The 16230-nt window shown below is 35.4% G+C and overlaps 1 protein-coding gene across 5 annotated transcripts in view; it reads left to right on the top strand.

Annotated features, from left to right (window-relative positions):
- Positions 1 to 16230, top strand: part of PCDH11X (protocadherin 11 X-linked) — a 441647-nt gene that overhangs the window by 218112 nt on the left and 207305 nt on the right. The window contains exon 6 of one of the 5 annotated variants that reach the window (XM_090150280.1): positions 9187 to 10731. The exons of the other annotated variants lie outside the window; for them this stretch is intronic. Coding sequence (XP_090006406.1) covers positions 9187 to 9192 — 6 coding nt within the window. The 3' untranslated portion in view covers positions 9193 to 10731. Of the gene's footprint in view, positions 1 to 9186; positions 10732 to 16230 lie in introns of those variants that run through there. 5 annotated transcript variants of the gene reach the window in all.

A 16230-nucleotide genomic window follows, 5' to 3' on the forward strand; every position in this document is an offset into this window, starting at 1 on the left:
CTTTCTTTCTAAAATGACAATTATATTGTCCTCTTACAGTGAGTCCGGACACTCAAAAAGAATAAGGAGACGTTTGCTGCTTAGAAGTTTCCAGAAGGCAAAGACAGTAATAGAAACTTTACACGTTCCTTAAGTTCCTCAGAAATTTTTACACCACCTTCTTTAAATTGCGGGAAATGTGAAAGTCTAAGAGTTTGTTTTACTGGTAAAATCTTTACTTTAAATTAGTCCCTTGATGTAATGCATAAGATAAATCATTGCTCTGGTTGTTTTGACACTCTGGAGTGTAGTTATATTATGCACTGGTTTCCCAAGAGATCTTAAAATTTAACAAGCAGAGGCCAGCGTGAGTGATGAAATGAGGCAGCAGCAGAGCCATTTCAATTATACTTTTATTACATGGCCATTCTTTGTGGAGCACTTCATACTTTTTGTAATGCTTACTAGAGTATGAAGTGCTTCATGTGAAGGAGAGGTAGCTCTGATTTTATAAGTAAGTGGGCAGTGTGATTTCAACTTGCTCTGACAGCAGTGCTTTGGTTGTAGCAGCAGGAGTAGCACAGGAGAGAGCAGGGAAAAAAGGCTGCTCCGTTCAGCTGTAATGGCTGAGGCTCTCTATGGAGAATTGTAAGTTTTGAAAATTTAGAAATAATCTAGTGAACTGAGATACATGTATCTTTTTTTTTTTTTTTTTTTTTTTCACAGCTTGTTGCATAGTTATCTTCTTGTACAGTGAGTTCTTTCTGAACATTTATTTTTAATGTAGGTTGTCATCTAGAAAGCCTGTTAAATATTTTGAAAGTGTTAGAAGTGTAAGTTACACATTAAATTTCTCACTATAAGTTCCCTTTTCATGTGAAAACAATAGCTGATTACTGTGTAAGTATCTAAAGATCTGGAAGTTTAAACCATCTTTCTCACTTGCTACATTTTAAGGAGCAATTTACAGTAATCATAAGGAATTAATATTAAAGTAACTTCCCATTCAAGACTGCAGTAACAGCAGCAAGCAGTGAAAATCCTGTTAGGTTACACAACTTTTCTTTTTACTGTAAATTTATCATGTGCTTTCTAGTTGCTTTAGGGTGTGTAACTTTTGGTGTTATTTGATGTGCCCCTTGAACCCTCAGCATGGTCAAATTCACTGCACTAAATGCGCAACCAATGCAGATGTAACCCACGCAGAGAAATTCTCTAGGCATTTGTAGGACAGCAGTTCAGGGGGGAGAGAGAAATCACAGCTGATTCTTTTGTGATCAAATTGTTGTATGTATTCTCATAAGGTTACAGTTGACAGTGGTTGTTAAATTCCCATCAGAATATACTAACTTCCATTCTAATACAGTGTTATTAGAAATCTCCTTCGATGTCTAACGTAATTGTTAATTTAGACCACTTGTGTCTTTCTGAGATGAGTAAGAAGGGAATCTATTTTTTCTCCCTTTACAAGAAGACCTGTTAAATCCTTTGGCTGAATGGATAACGATTACAAGTCTCAACTGACAAGCTGCAATTTTTTCAATTCCTGAAGGGTCGTTTATAATAACAGAAATGACTAGCATAGCACACCTACAATATCTGTGTTGTGAGGGAACTCTGATTAGAATTTCATCTGGAACCAAGGGATACACTTTTTGTATGCAGAAGGAGGCTGTTAGACTGTTATTCATGTCCACAGCTACTCTGGTCAGCAACAAATGCTCATGCTCTTTCTTATGAATAATAATAGGAAAAAAAAAGTGATGGTATAAATGCAAACTGCCTCGATTGTTGGAATGGTATGAAGTTCTGATTAGAAACAGATGTGCAACTTTTCCTATTACAGAAAGAATTGTGTAGTATAGGCTGTAATGCTACGGTGCTATATGAGCATATAGAAGAAGAAGGAAAACTCAATTTCAGAATAAGCAAAGGAAAAGGATTATTTTTTTTCTTCTGTGTTGTATTAGTGCTTTAAATAAAAGACTAGTACTTGAGAACAGAGCTGTACCTCTTTGCCAGTGTTTGGAGAGGGTCTTTCTTTTGTGGCTTCCTTTTCTACTCCTGCTACAAAACTTAAATGTTTCAGATGTGGATGGAATTTAAGGGGTAGGTTGAATAGGTCTGATATAGTTGTAACTTTCTCTAAAATTCAGGAAGTTTGTGAATACCACCATTGAATATGAGACTATGAAGCGTCTTCTGTTGTGCTTTAGAATTTTTTCTTAGGTTGTAGTGAAATTTGCAGTGTTCATGATTTCACGCTTCTCCTCTTGAATCTTCAGCTCCCAAATTCAAGTTTTCTAATCCAGGTGTTCTATTATTTACCTGTACCTTCACATATTTTAGTATTTGTTATAAATTCTTATTTTTACGTGTAATATCTGTGATGTGAAGTTAGCCACTTATTATTCACTCATTTTTACTTTGCTTCTGAGTTGAAATAGAAGCACTTTGTTGGAGAAAATGAAGTGAATATCTTGATGCAAAGACATTCAATCAAAATTGCTTCTCAGCAATTTAGCCATCTATTTTGTTCAATTTTGGGTGAATGATGTACTTCTCTGTTTCATTTTACTTTTTTTTTTAATCCTTCCGATATAATAGACTGGTGCAGTATAAAGAATGTTCCGTCTCACAATATGCGCACATATTTTCCAGGAATAAATTAGAGCATTTCCCAGTGCTCCAGCACATCACTGTTTAATATAGGCCAATAGATCAAAGACAACTGCTGTAGTTTCCCTCCTGGGTCTGTTAAAGCCATTATAAATGTGACCCTTTATAACATGTGCTGTATTATTTAGAAAGCTGCTGTTTCCCTAGAGTTAATCTATTCAAGAAGTTATTGAATTTGGGCTTCTTTTTAAGTACATCTTTCCATGGCACATCCACTTACATATCTAGTTAGCTAGCTAGCTTATGTTATGTATCCATTGCACCAACCATACCATGTTGCATTTAGACTGAACCAGTGGCCACAAATGTGTTCTCCAGCTAGTGACTTCTCATTTCTTAATGATACAGAGAATTACCAATTTTTTAAGGAATCCAGAGAGGATTATTTTGAGGTGATCTTCAATTCTTATTTTTACATATGTGGTTAACCTATGCAAAATAAGTTCTACTTGTTAAGATTAAATTCCATCGTATGAAATCTGTGAAGAAGTTCTGCTATTCTTGTGAACTAAATCAAAGTGATTTTCCCTCTCAATATCGAACAAGTAAAATTGCTATGTGCATATGTGAGAGATAAAGAGTGCAGCATATGTATGTGAAATGTTTATATGACTGAAGTATATACACTTGTCTTTGAAAGATTCCTGTTTAATATGTTACTTAGCACATTAAGCAATAATAGCATCATTTCACAAGCAAGAATATTAGTGAACTTTACTACAAAAGAAATTCTTTAAAATGCTGCATCATTGAGCTAAATATTAGCAGAAAGAAATGTCATCTCAGCAATAGAAATGAGTGATCGCTAGCTTAAAATGACTTTAAAATCTTTCCTAGCATTTAGGTGATGCTGTATTGCTTTACTGTGAAATGACTATTAAACCGCAACTGTGGAAAAAAGGAACAGGATATTTTGTTATCCTGTGGAAATCAGAACGAAGAATAAAAAAAGCTTGTCAGTTTTTTAACAAAACTCTAGGATTAAAAAGACAAAATCATTCTAGCATATACTAAATACTACTCAGTATTTAGTTATCAGGTTGCAAAATAATGAAAGGCATCTTTTTTATAATTTGCAGGAGGAGAAATCCACTGTCAAAAAGATGCCAAATTTTTAGGTACCAAATTTGTAACTCAATTTATAGACATGTCAGTTAACTTCCAGATAGAAATAAGAGATGTTAGGATTTAAATTCCTGATCAGACTTTGTAATAGTATCTAGGAAATGGTGTTAATAACATGAATAGAATTTACTCCTGGTTTATACAGAGTAAATGGGGTAAGATGACTGATAGTATTGCTTATTTCTGTAAATTTCTGAGATGTTTTTGTTTTCATCCTCACCCAGCTGAGGAACCGTGAGTCCCTTGGGGTGCACGTGCTGGATGTCCCGACAGCTGACAAGATTGATGTTCCAGCCTTGAGCTCATGCATTAACTGACCCAACTGTCTGATTGAGCAGTGCAGTACAACTCTGTGGTACTTTATTCCCACTCTGTCACGCACTGTAGTTATTTATTATCCTCTGTTATACAATTTGGCACACTTTGGCATATGCTCAGATGAATTACATCAAAGATCGGTTAAGGTCTTTTTATTTTCCCTGGGAGACTGCAACTTAATACGAAAATTAACGAGCATTATTTTCAACACCCAGCCCAACTCACAGGAAGAAAGTTGAGAATTATTTGCTTAAATTGACACTGAAAAAAGGTACATGCAGTTGGAATTTCAGATATATTAAAAAATGGCTGATCTTAGAAATCATTACTTTCTGCAGGTAGACACAGTAAGTAGTTTATATGCTTTGGATGTTAATACAGAGAGGGCATATGTGGCAGACTTGCTTTTTCTGAATTAGTGAGACATGGTCTTACAAGTGATTTGTTATTTAATGAAAATTCAAGTAGCTGAGATAAAGCATCAAGTTCGCTATAAACAAATCTTTTATTATATAAACAAATGAGATTTAAATTACAGTGATTTTTCACCTGATATAGATCATTGCAAAGTAAATAGTCATTTACATTACACCTTGTAGCTGTGGTGTATGAATATGTATTGCGGTGCTGATGAGCAGACTGTTCAGGAGGAAGGGCTGCAGCCTTGCTCCTTCCTCTGTCTGGGGGTTCTTTCTGGGGCAGGGGATTGGACAGGGCTGGGTGCAGCCAGAGTAGCCTCATTTCTCCTCCTGCAGTCTGTGGGGAGCGGGGTGGTGGCAGTTGAGCCCTTAGATATTAAATAATATTTTGTGTCAAAAGAGATGAAGGGTTCTCAGTTGTTATCTTCAGTCTGTCAACAGTTTACGGGCTGGTTCGGCCGAGTTCCGTGACTAGCAGGGCGGAGGGATCCGCAGATCCGCGCCTCCGGAAAAGGAAACAGGGGACCCCAAAATAATTAAAAACAGCGGCAACGATCTGAGGAGAAACAAACTATTTTACTAAATATAGTATCGGAATGCAAGATAACACACTATAATACAATATAATTAAATTTGAAGCTAATAAATCAAATATAATGAGAGAGAGAATGTCCGAAAGGTGGATAGGCCTCACCACAATGCAGAGAGCTGAGGTGAGATGCGCAGTCCAGTTGAGCAGCAGGGAGAAAAGGGGGAAGAGCCCACGAAGAGCAGGCTAAGAAGAGCGCATCAGGTGACCTTGCCAGGAGTTGTATCTCGAGACTCTCTGTGACCGCAAAGTCCCCTGGGGAATGTAGTTCTTCTTCTCTTCCAGGCAGGTACCCAGAGCTTGAGCATTAACAGTTAAACTCCCAGTGCCCCACATGATGTTATGATGTGGAATACCGAAAACCAAAAATCACAAAACCATGACACAGTCCCATTTCCTTTCCTTTCCTTGCACACGATTTTGATCTATGAGAAACAAATTATTCTTTTTGTAAAATCTGATCAGTCAAGAAGGGGAAAACCATCTTGGATCTGACCTTTCCTTACATTAGTGCTACAGGACTAAAGCAGTTTGAATTACTATTTTTTTAACAACTGTGTATTTTATAGACAAGATAATTACTCATTTAATTCTTACTCATTTATAATAATAAATTATATAATATGATAAATAACTCACTTAACTTCCTGTTGGAACCACATAGATTACTTTGAGCTGACTTTGGGAAATGCTGGAAAACATGATGCAAAAAACATGGCCGGTGTGGGCTGGATGCATGGTGCAGGGGGAACATGTCCATGCAAAATTGGCTGCAAGCAGACAATCATGAACTATGGATATTGGTTTAATATTGCATTTCTTTTTAGATGAAAAAATCTTAAAACCCAGAAAAGAATTCTCTTTTTTGGGTTTGATCATTACGTTAATTGACTGAATAGCTACAAACAAATTTTTCTATCTTCTTGGCCAAACAGTCTTTGTTTATCTCTCAAGTGCAGAGTAAGGTGGTACCTGAGGTTGTCATCAGGCAGAAAAGTGATTCCTACTAGTAAATTCAGCCTTCATTCGAACTGTCAGTACAGTTGAGTTGTTGGTAATACACATTTACTCCAGCCTGGTGCACTGGAGAATGTTTTCCTGACCCATTTATGCTTCTCCCATATACCCATAGCATACCGCTTGTAAATTATTTTCCTTTCTCTCGTGCTTTCAGCCTAATGATTAATAGTAAACCTAGTGATGAACGTGAACCAAAGAGTAGCAATTATAATTTCATTAATCACCTAATAATTGGGGTCCAGGGCTCAACTGTGACTTTAGACTTTTACATCCTAAGGAATTAAAGAGAAATTTCTATTAATCACTGTCCTAGCTGCTGACAAGGCCTGCTCTAACAATAGATCTAATCACTTTAAGATAGGCTACAATTAGAATGAAGATGATAAAGGAGTTCATCGTGTGATCCCGGGAGGTAACAGGAAGGAGCCTCTCTATTACACCAGTGATTTGACTTTAAATGCTAGGTATTAAAGTCATGTTTCCCTGGTGATTTATAAACGTTTGAAGCTTTTAATAAACTTAACCTGACTGCAGGAGTATATTCAAAGCCAGATGGTTTGTTATAGTTTCATCTTTGTGTAGTGATTTGGCATTCCAGTTGCTGGATCATGAGCCCACACCCCAGCCTCCTCCCTGGAAAAAAGTTATTGAAATTAAGGGTATGTTTATTTATTTTTTCTTTGAAAAAATGAAGTTTGAACCAATGTGTGGTACAGTGGTAAACTGGAAAAGAGTTTGCGTACCTGATTTTGTATAACCAAGTAGAAACTTTGCTGAAGCATGAAAAGCAAGTATGCCAGGCTACTGAAAATAGAGAATGTATTGTATGCTGTGTATTTCAGACCTCCAGCTGGGAAGACCATATTTCCTATAAATCTTCTGTAGAAATTCTTCAGGTTCACTTTCTCTCTGTTATCTGATCAAAGTACGGAATTAAATGAAGCCACCAATGTGCAAGCAGCACTCAAAGAATAAAGACTTCATGCGTAGAAAAATGAAGAATTTTCTAAAATCTTTATGTAGAGATAAGCTACAGGTATCTGTATGTTAGATACTGAAATGATGTAACTAAAGCAACTGGAATAATAATTTGACATCACAAGGAAACTGGTATAAATAGGATACAAATGGCAAAAGTAGCATGAAAAAGAAATATGAAAATATGTTGGAATTATCAACACTTTTATCAATCGTGAATGCTTATGGTAAATCTCTGCATTTCTTTGTTTTAGTCAAACACAAGTAATTTCCTAAAAACAAACATAGGTTTTAAAGTATTTGCAAATTAAACCTTCTAGGGCATAAATAGTACAAGATTTTGTAAGTCTTTCCTAGTTAGAGTATTCGAAGGATATCACTTAGTCATTGCAAGTACCAGGATATAAAGCAGCCTTCCCCACACACAGAAAAATTCAGCTAAGACCTCTCTGGTGGCAAGATTATTGAAAGTATTATTAAAGGCAAATGAATTCTGGATGCTGATTTGAATTTTGAAGCATAATCATACATGGGGTAATTCATCTTGTAGAACAGTATAACTACTTTCTATGTACATAAAGTACAGCTTAGATCAAATTGTTCATTTCAAGGCAGTATTAGAGCTGTACTCTTTCTAAATTGCACCATTGTTCTAAAGAGTGGATGGCTTTCTGTTCATAGCAGCCATCTAAAACAAGTGTAGGAAGTAACCTGAGATGGAACCAGCCTAATGAGATGCTTTTCTATTGAAATCGAGATTTGAAAATAATTCGATTGTAATTTTCTTAGTGAATTTGTCTTCCTTTTCAAATCAAAGTTTGTTCGAAACAAGTTTTTGGTTTCTTTCATTTTTGGTTTCCTGATGTTTGTTGCTTCTCTTCATTTAACTCTGTGAGGCAATGAACTATTTGTCTTGGTTATTTGCTTCATCACTATCAGATCTCAGTTGTTCAGCTCAGTTGGTGTTGCTTCCTGCACTGTTTGGTGGTGCATGTGACTCAAAGTGAGGATTTGATGCAACTTAGGAAATTCTTGTTGCTTAGTCTAAACTAACAGAATCTAAGATCACTAGAGTTAAAAGGAACTATAGCTCTCTGTGGGGCTCAGTTACATCCCTGCTTCTCCTGGATGGGTTTTAAGACCTTTTCCCTTCTTGTGTGTAAAACCATATTCCTTCTCCTTCAATTATGCTTGCACCTGAAAGGAGAGTTTGGAGATAGTTTTCCACGAGAATTTGTATGCAAAGAAGACACTGCTTGGCAGTGTGGAGAGAGGAGCAGGTTTGAGGACTGAAGATTTTTAAATTCAGGTGAATTGGAGTTCATGTGGCAATAGCTCATTTTTCCATAAAAATTCTTAACAATAGAGATAAAATCAATAATCTTTCAGGAGCAAAGGAACTGAACTGCAAAGAGATTTTGTGGTGTAGTACTAACAGACTGAGTTATGTGACTTAATCATTACATGGAGGAAAGTCACCTTTCCTCTGTGTAATCTTTTAAAAACATGCATACTATATGTAGCAATGGAAATAATTTGAAGATCATAAATTTAAACCTTGATTGCTCCTTTCTTTACGAGGTTTCAAATCTGTCAGTTATGTTACATTGAGCTACACAGCAGTAATGTAAGGAAAAATTATAAATGTGAAGGAATGTTGATGTTGACTGAAAAGGTTTTTTTTTTTGCTTCACTAGCTAAAAAAGGTATTTTGCATTCTTACTATTCATCATAAAGTGATTGCACAGAGAATTTTGAGAATTTTAAGTGGAGTTCAAAATTAGTAGTCTGAGAAGAGTACACTCTGGGACGATGTGCTCATTTTAAGCAATAGTGTAAACAATGGAAGTCTCAGTGCAGACCAAATGAATAAAGTAATATGAATTTATATAACAGCGTGGAAACAGAACATGAGGAACAGAAATACTGAGATGAAATATTTACAGAAAAGAAATTACTTTTTAAAGTCTTTGCTAACTATTACTATTACTGTTTGTTAGATTTTTGACAGTGCTGCAAGTTCCTGAAAGGCTTATGTAATACTTTTTTACAAATACTTTTTTGTCTCCTTTTTCACAGTGTTGATAGCACTTTGCTGCACAGGAGGAACTAACTACAGCAAGTAGTTTAGGATTGAAAATAATCATCATCTTCACACTTGCTACCAGATTGCCATCTTTTATGTTTGAATAGTTAAACTTTATCATCTTTTGTCTGAAGTTTGCCACAAGTTTTGTCTGTACATGTTTGGATGCAGTCCCAGTTTGTCAGAATGGAATTGAAATGGCATATAGTATTTTTTGTTATGAAGTGCTTACATTAAGTAATACCTGAAGGTGTGGACTTTATGTATCATCCTCAATTAACACTCATGACTATGATTTTTTTAATATATGTGAACTCTGATACTGTATTTTGATATATAAATAATTCATAATATTATATAAAACGAATCTCAAAACAGTGATCTCACTTTGCTGATCACATTGAGAAGCAGAGCATGAACAGTAAAGAAATGAAAAGAGCTGTTTAGAATAACTGATTTCTTCCCTCTCCTATTATTATTTTCTTCATTCTTTCCTTCATACTTGCACAGATTTTTATATATGCATTATAAGTAGTAAAATAGTGAGATGCTACAAATTCAGATGAGAATATTGCAGATTAACATACTTCAAAACTACCCTGGAATGAAGTTTCTCTATATTGTAGTGAATGTTTGTGTATGTGTTTTTTTGGGGGTGCATTTGAGATGAGATATCTCAGGGCAGCCAATTTCTACTATTCCGTGGGTTATAAAGAGAGACTTCTTGTGTTCTCATCCATGAGGACTACAAATAATAGAATTTCCTTATTTGTGCCCTTCTTGTAAGGACTGCGAATACCAGCAGCAGCCGTATTATGACAAGTATAGCCATTTGGGATCCTGCTATCATATAATACAGCGTAGCAAAAAGGTGCCATAATGATGACTCATTTCACCCAGATTGTGAAAGGCTGTGATTCATTAATGACAAATATATGCTCCAGATCATGACATCTACTGCAGATTGAAATCTTATGATAATGGAAAGGCAAGAATAAGAAGGAAGAGGGGAAAAGGAAATCCCTCTGCCATCAGCTGAATGTATTCATTTTCACTTGATATTGATAAAATGAATAAGTGATAAAAATAAAAAATAAAAACAGTAAAAGAAGTGGTGAAACAGAATCTATGTAAAATCAAAATATGGAAGAATATTAACAACAGGCAATGTTCACACTCTTGCATACCATCTTTTTATGTCCTTCATTATTATCCTTTCACTCTATCTTTCCAAGCACAGGCATCTTGATTTAGAAAAAGATATAATGTACTGTTTGTTTGACATATTTAAGATTCTCAAAAGATCTATATGTTGTTCTTTATTTTTTTGTGTGGGAATACTTTGCTTTAAGACTTGAGCCTTGAAAACAATTACTGGTGATTTAACTAGATTCCATAAAACCACTGTCATAAGTCTTGTTGCAAAATTAGCATGTCAGGCTTTTCATATAAATTCTGAGAGGAAACTTTCTTCAACTTTACATCAATCCTTTAAATCCCTGAAACTTTTCTTAACAAAGGGCAGAAGAATAATAATTACTTTTTACGTGGAGTTTTTGTTTAAACAGAGTATGTTTTTGTACTCTGTATCTTACATTTAAATTAACTTCAGAGCTTTCTCAGTTTTTCAGCATATTTAATTTGTTCTCTCAGTAAATTTTGTTGGTACTTTTTGCCTCCTGTAACTTATGGCTTTAAATTCACCTTGAACTTGAGCTACATACTATCTGAGGAAATCTTTCCATTTCTTTGTTTTAATTTTTGGCTAAAGGCATCTATTTGCAAATATGTGTAGTGTGTTTGTATATGATATCAGCTCTACAGCATTGCACATGAAATGTTTAATGATTTTTAGCAATAAATGTTTGCTTTTTCATTTTTCCCTCATGGTACTTCACTCTATTGTTGAAGTTGTCTTATAGGGTTTGTTTTCATTATAGATGCCATCTGTAGAACTTGGCTTCAAATTATGTTGGAGAATTTATAACCATTTCAATAAAAGTAATTCTTATGTCAAGACATGGGCATGTTATGGATTGTAAATTTTGTTTTTACTGCCAGCCTCTACCAGATTTTCCTTGTTGCTCTGTGCAATTCTGTGTTGAACAAAATATTTCCATTGTTATTTTCTGAACAGTTAAGGACTTCATTTCAGGGTTAGAAGGGAAAAGGTATCTCAGTGTTGTTTCCTTAGGCTTTTTGGCTTGTTCAGCTTGGCGGTGTTTTTTACTCATTGTGGAACAAACAAGGCATGGTAACTTATTAGTAGTCTCACTATGATTCTTTTTTTAATATTTTGGAATTCAAGTATCAGAGGAAACATCTCTCATAATCATTGCTAACCATTGCTATTCTTTTTTGAAGTGTTTTATGATCTGTTCAGGTAGAACAATTGTCAATCTGAATCTGAGCACCTTGTACCAAAATATTTCCATGGATGAAAGTGTGTGTCATCTACCTGTGAAACTGAAGGTGAAGAGCTAGGAGTTGTTCGCAGGCAGAGATCTGCTTCTGTTCCCACAGAGATGGACTTGGGCTGCACTATATCTCTGTCCCATAGCCAAGCAGCAAGGGCAGGGTCTTTTCACTCAAATTTTCCTGCGTTTGTTTGCAGATTAGTATTTCAGCAGCACCATTATACAGCATTGGAGCCAAACTTGAAGCATCTGAAGCATGAGGATATATTGGCCACTCTTATGGTGTTATTTCCTTAGATGCTCTTGGATCCTCCTTCATGTCTTAGTGGCAACAGAAGAGATGTGGCCAGATGGTAATGCTTTATTGGTGTACTGCTACACTCTGAAATGAGAGTTAAGTGACCTGTACTGCACAATGAATGCTTCAGCTGCCTGAAGTCTGCTCTAACTTAGCTAGGTGACAGAAATCTATTTTCTAACTTTCTTCACTGTGTTCTGGTAGCCTTATATATAGAACAGTGCAAAGATGATTCTGCTATTTTTTTGCTTCATTTAATCTTCTGCTGAGTGACAGCAAAGGTGAATGACAAGCTCGATGCATTGAGTTCCTTGCATAGGGATAGATAGCAATGTCACTTACTGTGTCTTACTATTTATGGGAAAGTATTTTCATCTCCTTACTGTTGATGAACTTTGTAAATCTTTGAAAAGCAAAGATTTTGGAAATGTGTTTCCAATTATACTGTTGAAATGGTACTATAAATGCATTGTGAGTGCCTGTTTTACTGAATTATGATAGTAAGTGGAAATATTTGAACTCTGAATTGTTCAGATGTTATTGACTGGAAGGTATTGAGAATTACTTGCTTGTATTCATTTGTCACATTAGCTTCCTGAACAGAAATAGATATGCTACATGATTACAATATATGACCAAACCTTTGTGGTGCTTATGTTTCAAATGGTCCCATACTGCTTATTTACCAAATAATGGGGTACTTTGGATTAAGTGCCAGGAATCTGAGATTTTTCTGCTGGTCGTCCTTCATGTTGTAATTGCGGTCAAATTGCTAAGTAAGCAAATATTTCCAGTGGTGTCTGCAAGAAATTTTGATGCACAACTGTTTATTTTTGGCAAATCAGACTGATCTGAATCCAACATTTCTGTTCTATATTTTGTTTTTTAAACCACTATTATGATGAAGTTCGAGCAACTTTTTTTTTTTTTTTTTTTTTAATAATCCCCTAGTAATTCTCTCTGTAGATTTTCAAAATTAAAATACCATCTAAAGCTACTCAGACGGAGACCTTACCAAGCCTTACTTTAGATATTTGACATAAGGACCCTCCATGCTTTCATTTTCAATTTCCTTACATTTAGGAATAGCGCAGTTCAAGGAAGGGTAGAATGATATTATATCTGTACAGAAAACTGTGCAGATACATTGGAGTTTTCTTGTTAGGCTTAACTAGCTGGTATTGTTAATTAAAACGTTACAGCATTCTGATGATAACAATAAACAGGATTTCTTGAGAACATAAATACACAGTATGCAGCACAAAAGATCCCAATGTGAATTAGTCTGTAACTCTGTATGCCAGTGAACACAGGGCATGTGTAAATAAATGCAAATGGTTGACATCTTTGGTACAAAAGGGTGTTACTTAGGAAATCCTAAGGATTGCAGTTTTTGTCCCAAGCATAAAACCTGTTTGATCTGTTTCAGATGACAGTTCTGTCATCTTGCAAAACATATTAAAAATAGATCTTCAGTGATTTAAAAATAGCTTAGGACGGGTGTGTGGAAACTGTGTGAAGAGTATCAAACCATCAATTTGTATTTATAAAATTAGTAGCTTAATGCAATCAGTTGCACATGAAACTGTGCTTATCTTTGGCATTCACTGGAGATTCTGTTAGGCTAAGTGCAAAGGATTATGAGAGGAAAATGTTGAACTTTCCTCTTACCCACCGGCCTGCAACAGTGTTGTAAATATGCATTACAAGTAAAGTATTATTGAAGCCAAGAAGGTGAACTAAGGCAGACTAGATGTTCAAACCAGGATGTCAGTCAGTGTGATCACTGCGACTCATCATGCTTCACTCCCAGCAGATGGTCTGATAGCACACTTTTAATTTATTAGCTAATGTGAGACACCGTATTGATTTAATACTTTGTTATACTGGCTTACTGCTATGTTGTGCTTTTTTTTTTTTTTTTTTTTTTGGAACATGACCTCAGTGAAATCAGCTTTATGTCTGTAACAGCACTAAAATAAATCATGTGTTTCACCAAAACACTCTTAAATGTTGACTAGTAAAATTTGCATGGAGATGAGTGTATATGTATGTATCTTATCATTGACATGAACTATTTCTTAGCTTTTTACGTTTCGAATATATTCATTAATTAAACTTCAAGCTCTTTGTCTATCTTTGTAAGATAGACTTGCACATGCAGTCTTCATTTGAATACATAAGAATCCATATTTCAGGCATATTTTCAGAATTATTCAACTCCTAAGTTTAACTGATTTCAGCAGAGAGGTAAATGTCCAGATGCCTTTGAGGATCTGAGAAGATTTTGTATTTTTATTTTTGCTGAAAGAGTTTTATTGCTTTTATGAAAATTCAGAACATGCTTGAATTTTACTCTTGAGCTAAGAAAGTCACAAGATATTTTTTTAAAAATTGAAGAAAAAGTTAGGAAGGCACTTTTTCCATTACCTTAGAATTAATATTTTATTTATATTACTTGCTTGAAGTGTATCTCCGTCAGTTTGAGGTATGTGGTCAAGTGTATTCTTTTCATTCAACTGCAAGATTTCAAGGTTCTCTGGGGATGTAGTATCCAATATTTCTATTAAAAGAGAGCACACAGAATACAGTTTGACTTCCCTAAGGGAAACGGAATGAAGTTGGCACAGATTGCTCTATAGATTCATAAGCAAAAAGGGCAAGAGGAGGAAGATGTGAGATCTGTGTTCAGTTAGCAACATGACTTGGTTGCATCAGTGCAATGACATTGCACCGACATTGCAATGACATTCAGCATTGGGTCACTAGTCTTAGGAAGGTCACTGGTATAGATGAACGATTTCACAACTTGCAACAACAAAGAGTCACGTAGGCCTTTGGATTTCCAGCCTGCATAGACTGGGAATTTTATGACTGTGCTTTGGCTTTTGCTCTTCAACATACTCTCGTAAAGTCATAGTGCTGCTTCTTAACCACACCTTTATTTCCATGTGTGTAGATACGACATAGTATTTTCTCTCTCAGTGATTCATCTGATAGATAACTGCCTTTGAGTTATGCTGCACGTGAAAGCTATGTAAAATTTCAAAGACATAAGGACTGTTCTTCTGTATAAAATCTAGTAATAGATACTAAATAGTAACTCCCCCCAACATGTGAACTAATGTGCTTGTAATGTTTGTACTGCGTCAGAATTTATCAAAGATGTGAGGAAATATATATTTGTAACTGAAGCTTCCAGTTAGTCTCCCCAGTACTTAAGTTTCTGGCCTTTAGATGGGAGTAAGCAGTATGTATATGAATAGCATTCCGTTATTTCTTATGCTGATCAGGCAGTTATGATTGTCTCTTTGTTTGAAAAGGAGATTTTCTTCTGGAACTGGGATCTTGCAAAAGGTATAAAAGCTTTTCAAGATGAAACTCATTAGAAAAAGAAAATTAAGCGTTAGCTGCATATCGATGAAGATGAGAATTTTTTTTCCTGAAATCCTTTTGCTTTATATAGAAATGTTGATTTCTGTGAAAGAAGTATTTTAAAATACTAATGTCTGATACTCATCTTGTAAGCAATTTTCAGCCTGTCTTTATTTTCCCACCAGTAATGTATTTCCTGCTGTTTGGAAACTACGTGCAGCTGGCAATATCACTTTGAAATATTCTTATATTAAAATGTAACACACTGTGATAAAGTGAACTATACTGATGTTAATTTTCAGTATAACCATGTCAAAAAATTAGTGACTAGGAGCTGTAAGGTAGTGGAGGGATTCTGAAACAAATGTGATAAAATGGTGATGAGGTTGGCCTTTGCTGTAAGGGTAGCTGGAATATCTGTGTTGACATTGCCACTGAAAAGACTTGATCAGTCCTAAATTAATTTTGTCTCGAATAGGTCCACAGGCTGTTGCCCTTATTTTTTTTTATGAAGAACAAAGGTTTTACAGCATAGGCAGTTTTTCGAATCCATGACAAATAGCATGTCACTAGCACATGTTCCTTAACTGGGGAACTGAGAGAAAATTTCAAGTAAAATGTCACTGTGAGATTTTAATACAAAGCAATCTACTTTTCACGTTTTTTCAGTAATGGGTTAAGTTGACGTGGCCGTAAAAGAGATCAAATGGAACTGTTAACATCTGGTGATGTCTTTATAAACAACTATAAAGAAGGCACAACCCAGAAACTGTTAGGCAACGTCAATAATTACCAGCCTGACCAGCTCAACTTGCTTCAGCTTTCTTGGAATTATCTATAGACAAAAAGAACCAGATCAAAATGTGCCTGACATTATCACAGCCTCAGGTGTGCCCTTGCAAGTGAAATGAAGATGTTTGGTAAAGACCCAGTAGTCAAAACCTGAG

The sequence above is a fragment of the Phasianus colchicus genome, chromosome 14 (genome assembly GCF_987193195.1).
Source record: "Phasianus colchicus chromosome 14, bPhaCol1.hap1.1, whole genome shotgun sequence".
Taxonomy (NCBI): domain Eukaryota; kingdom Metazoa; phylum Chordata; class Aves; order Galliformes; family Phasianidae; genus Phasianus; species Phasianus colchicus.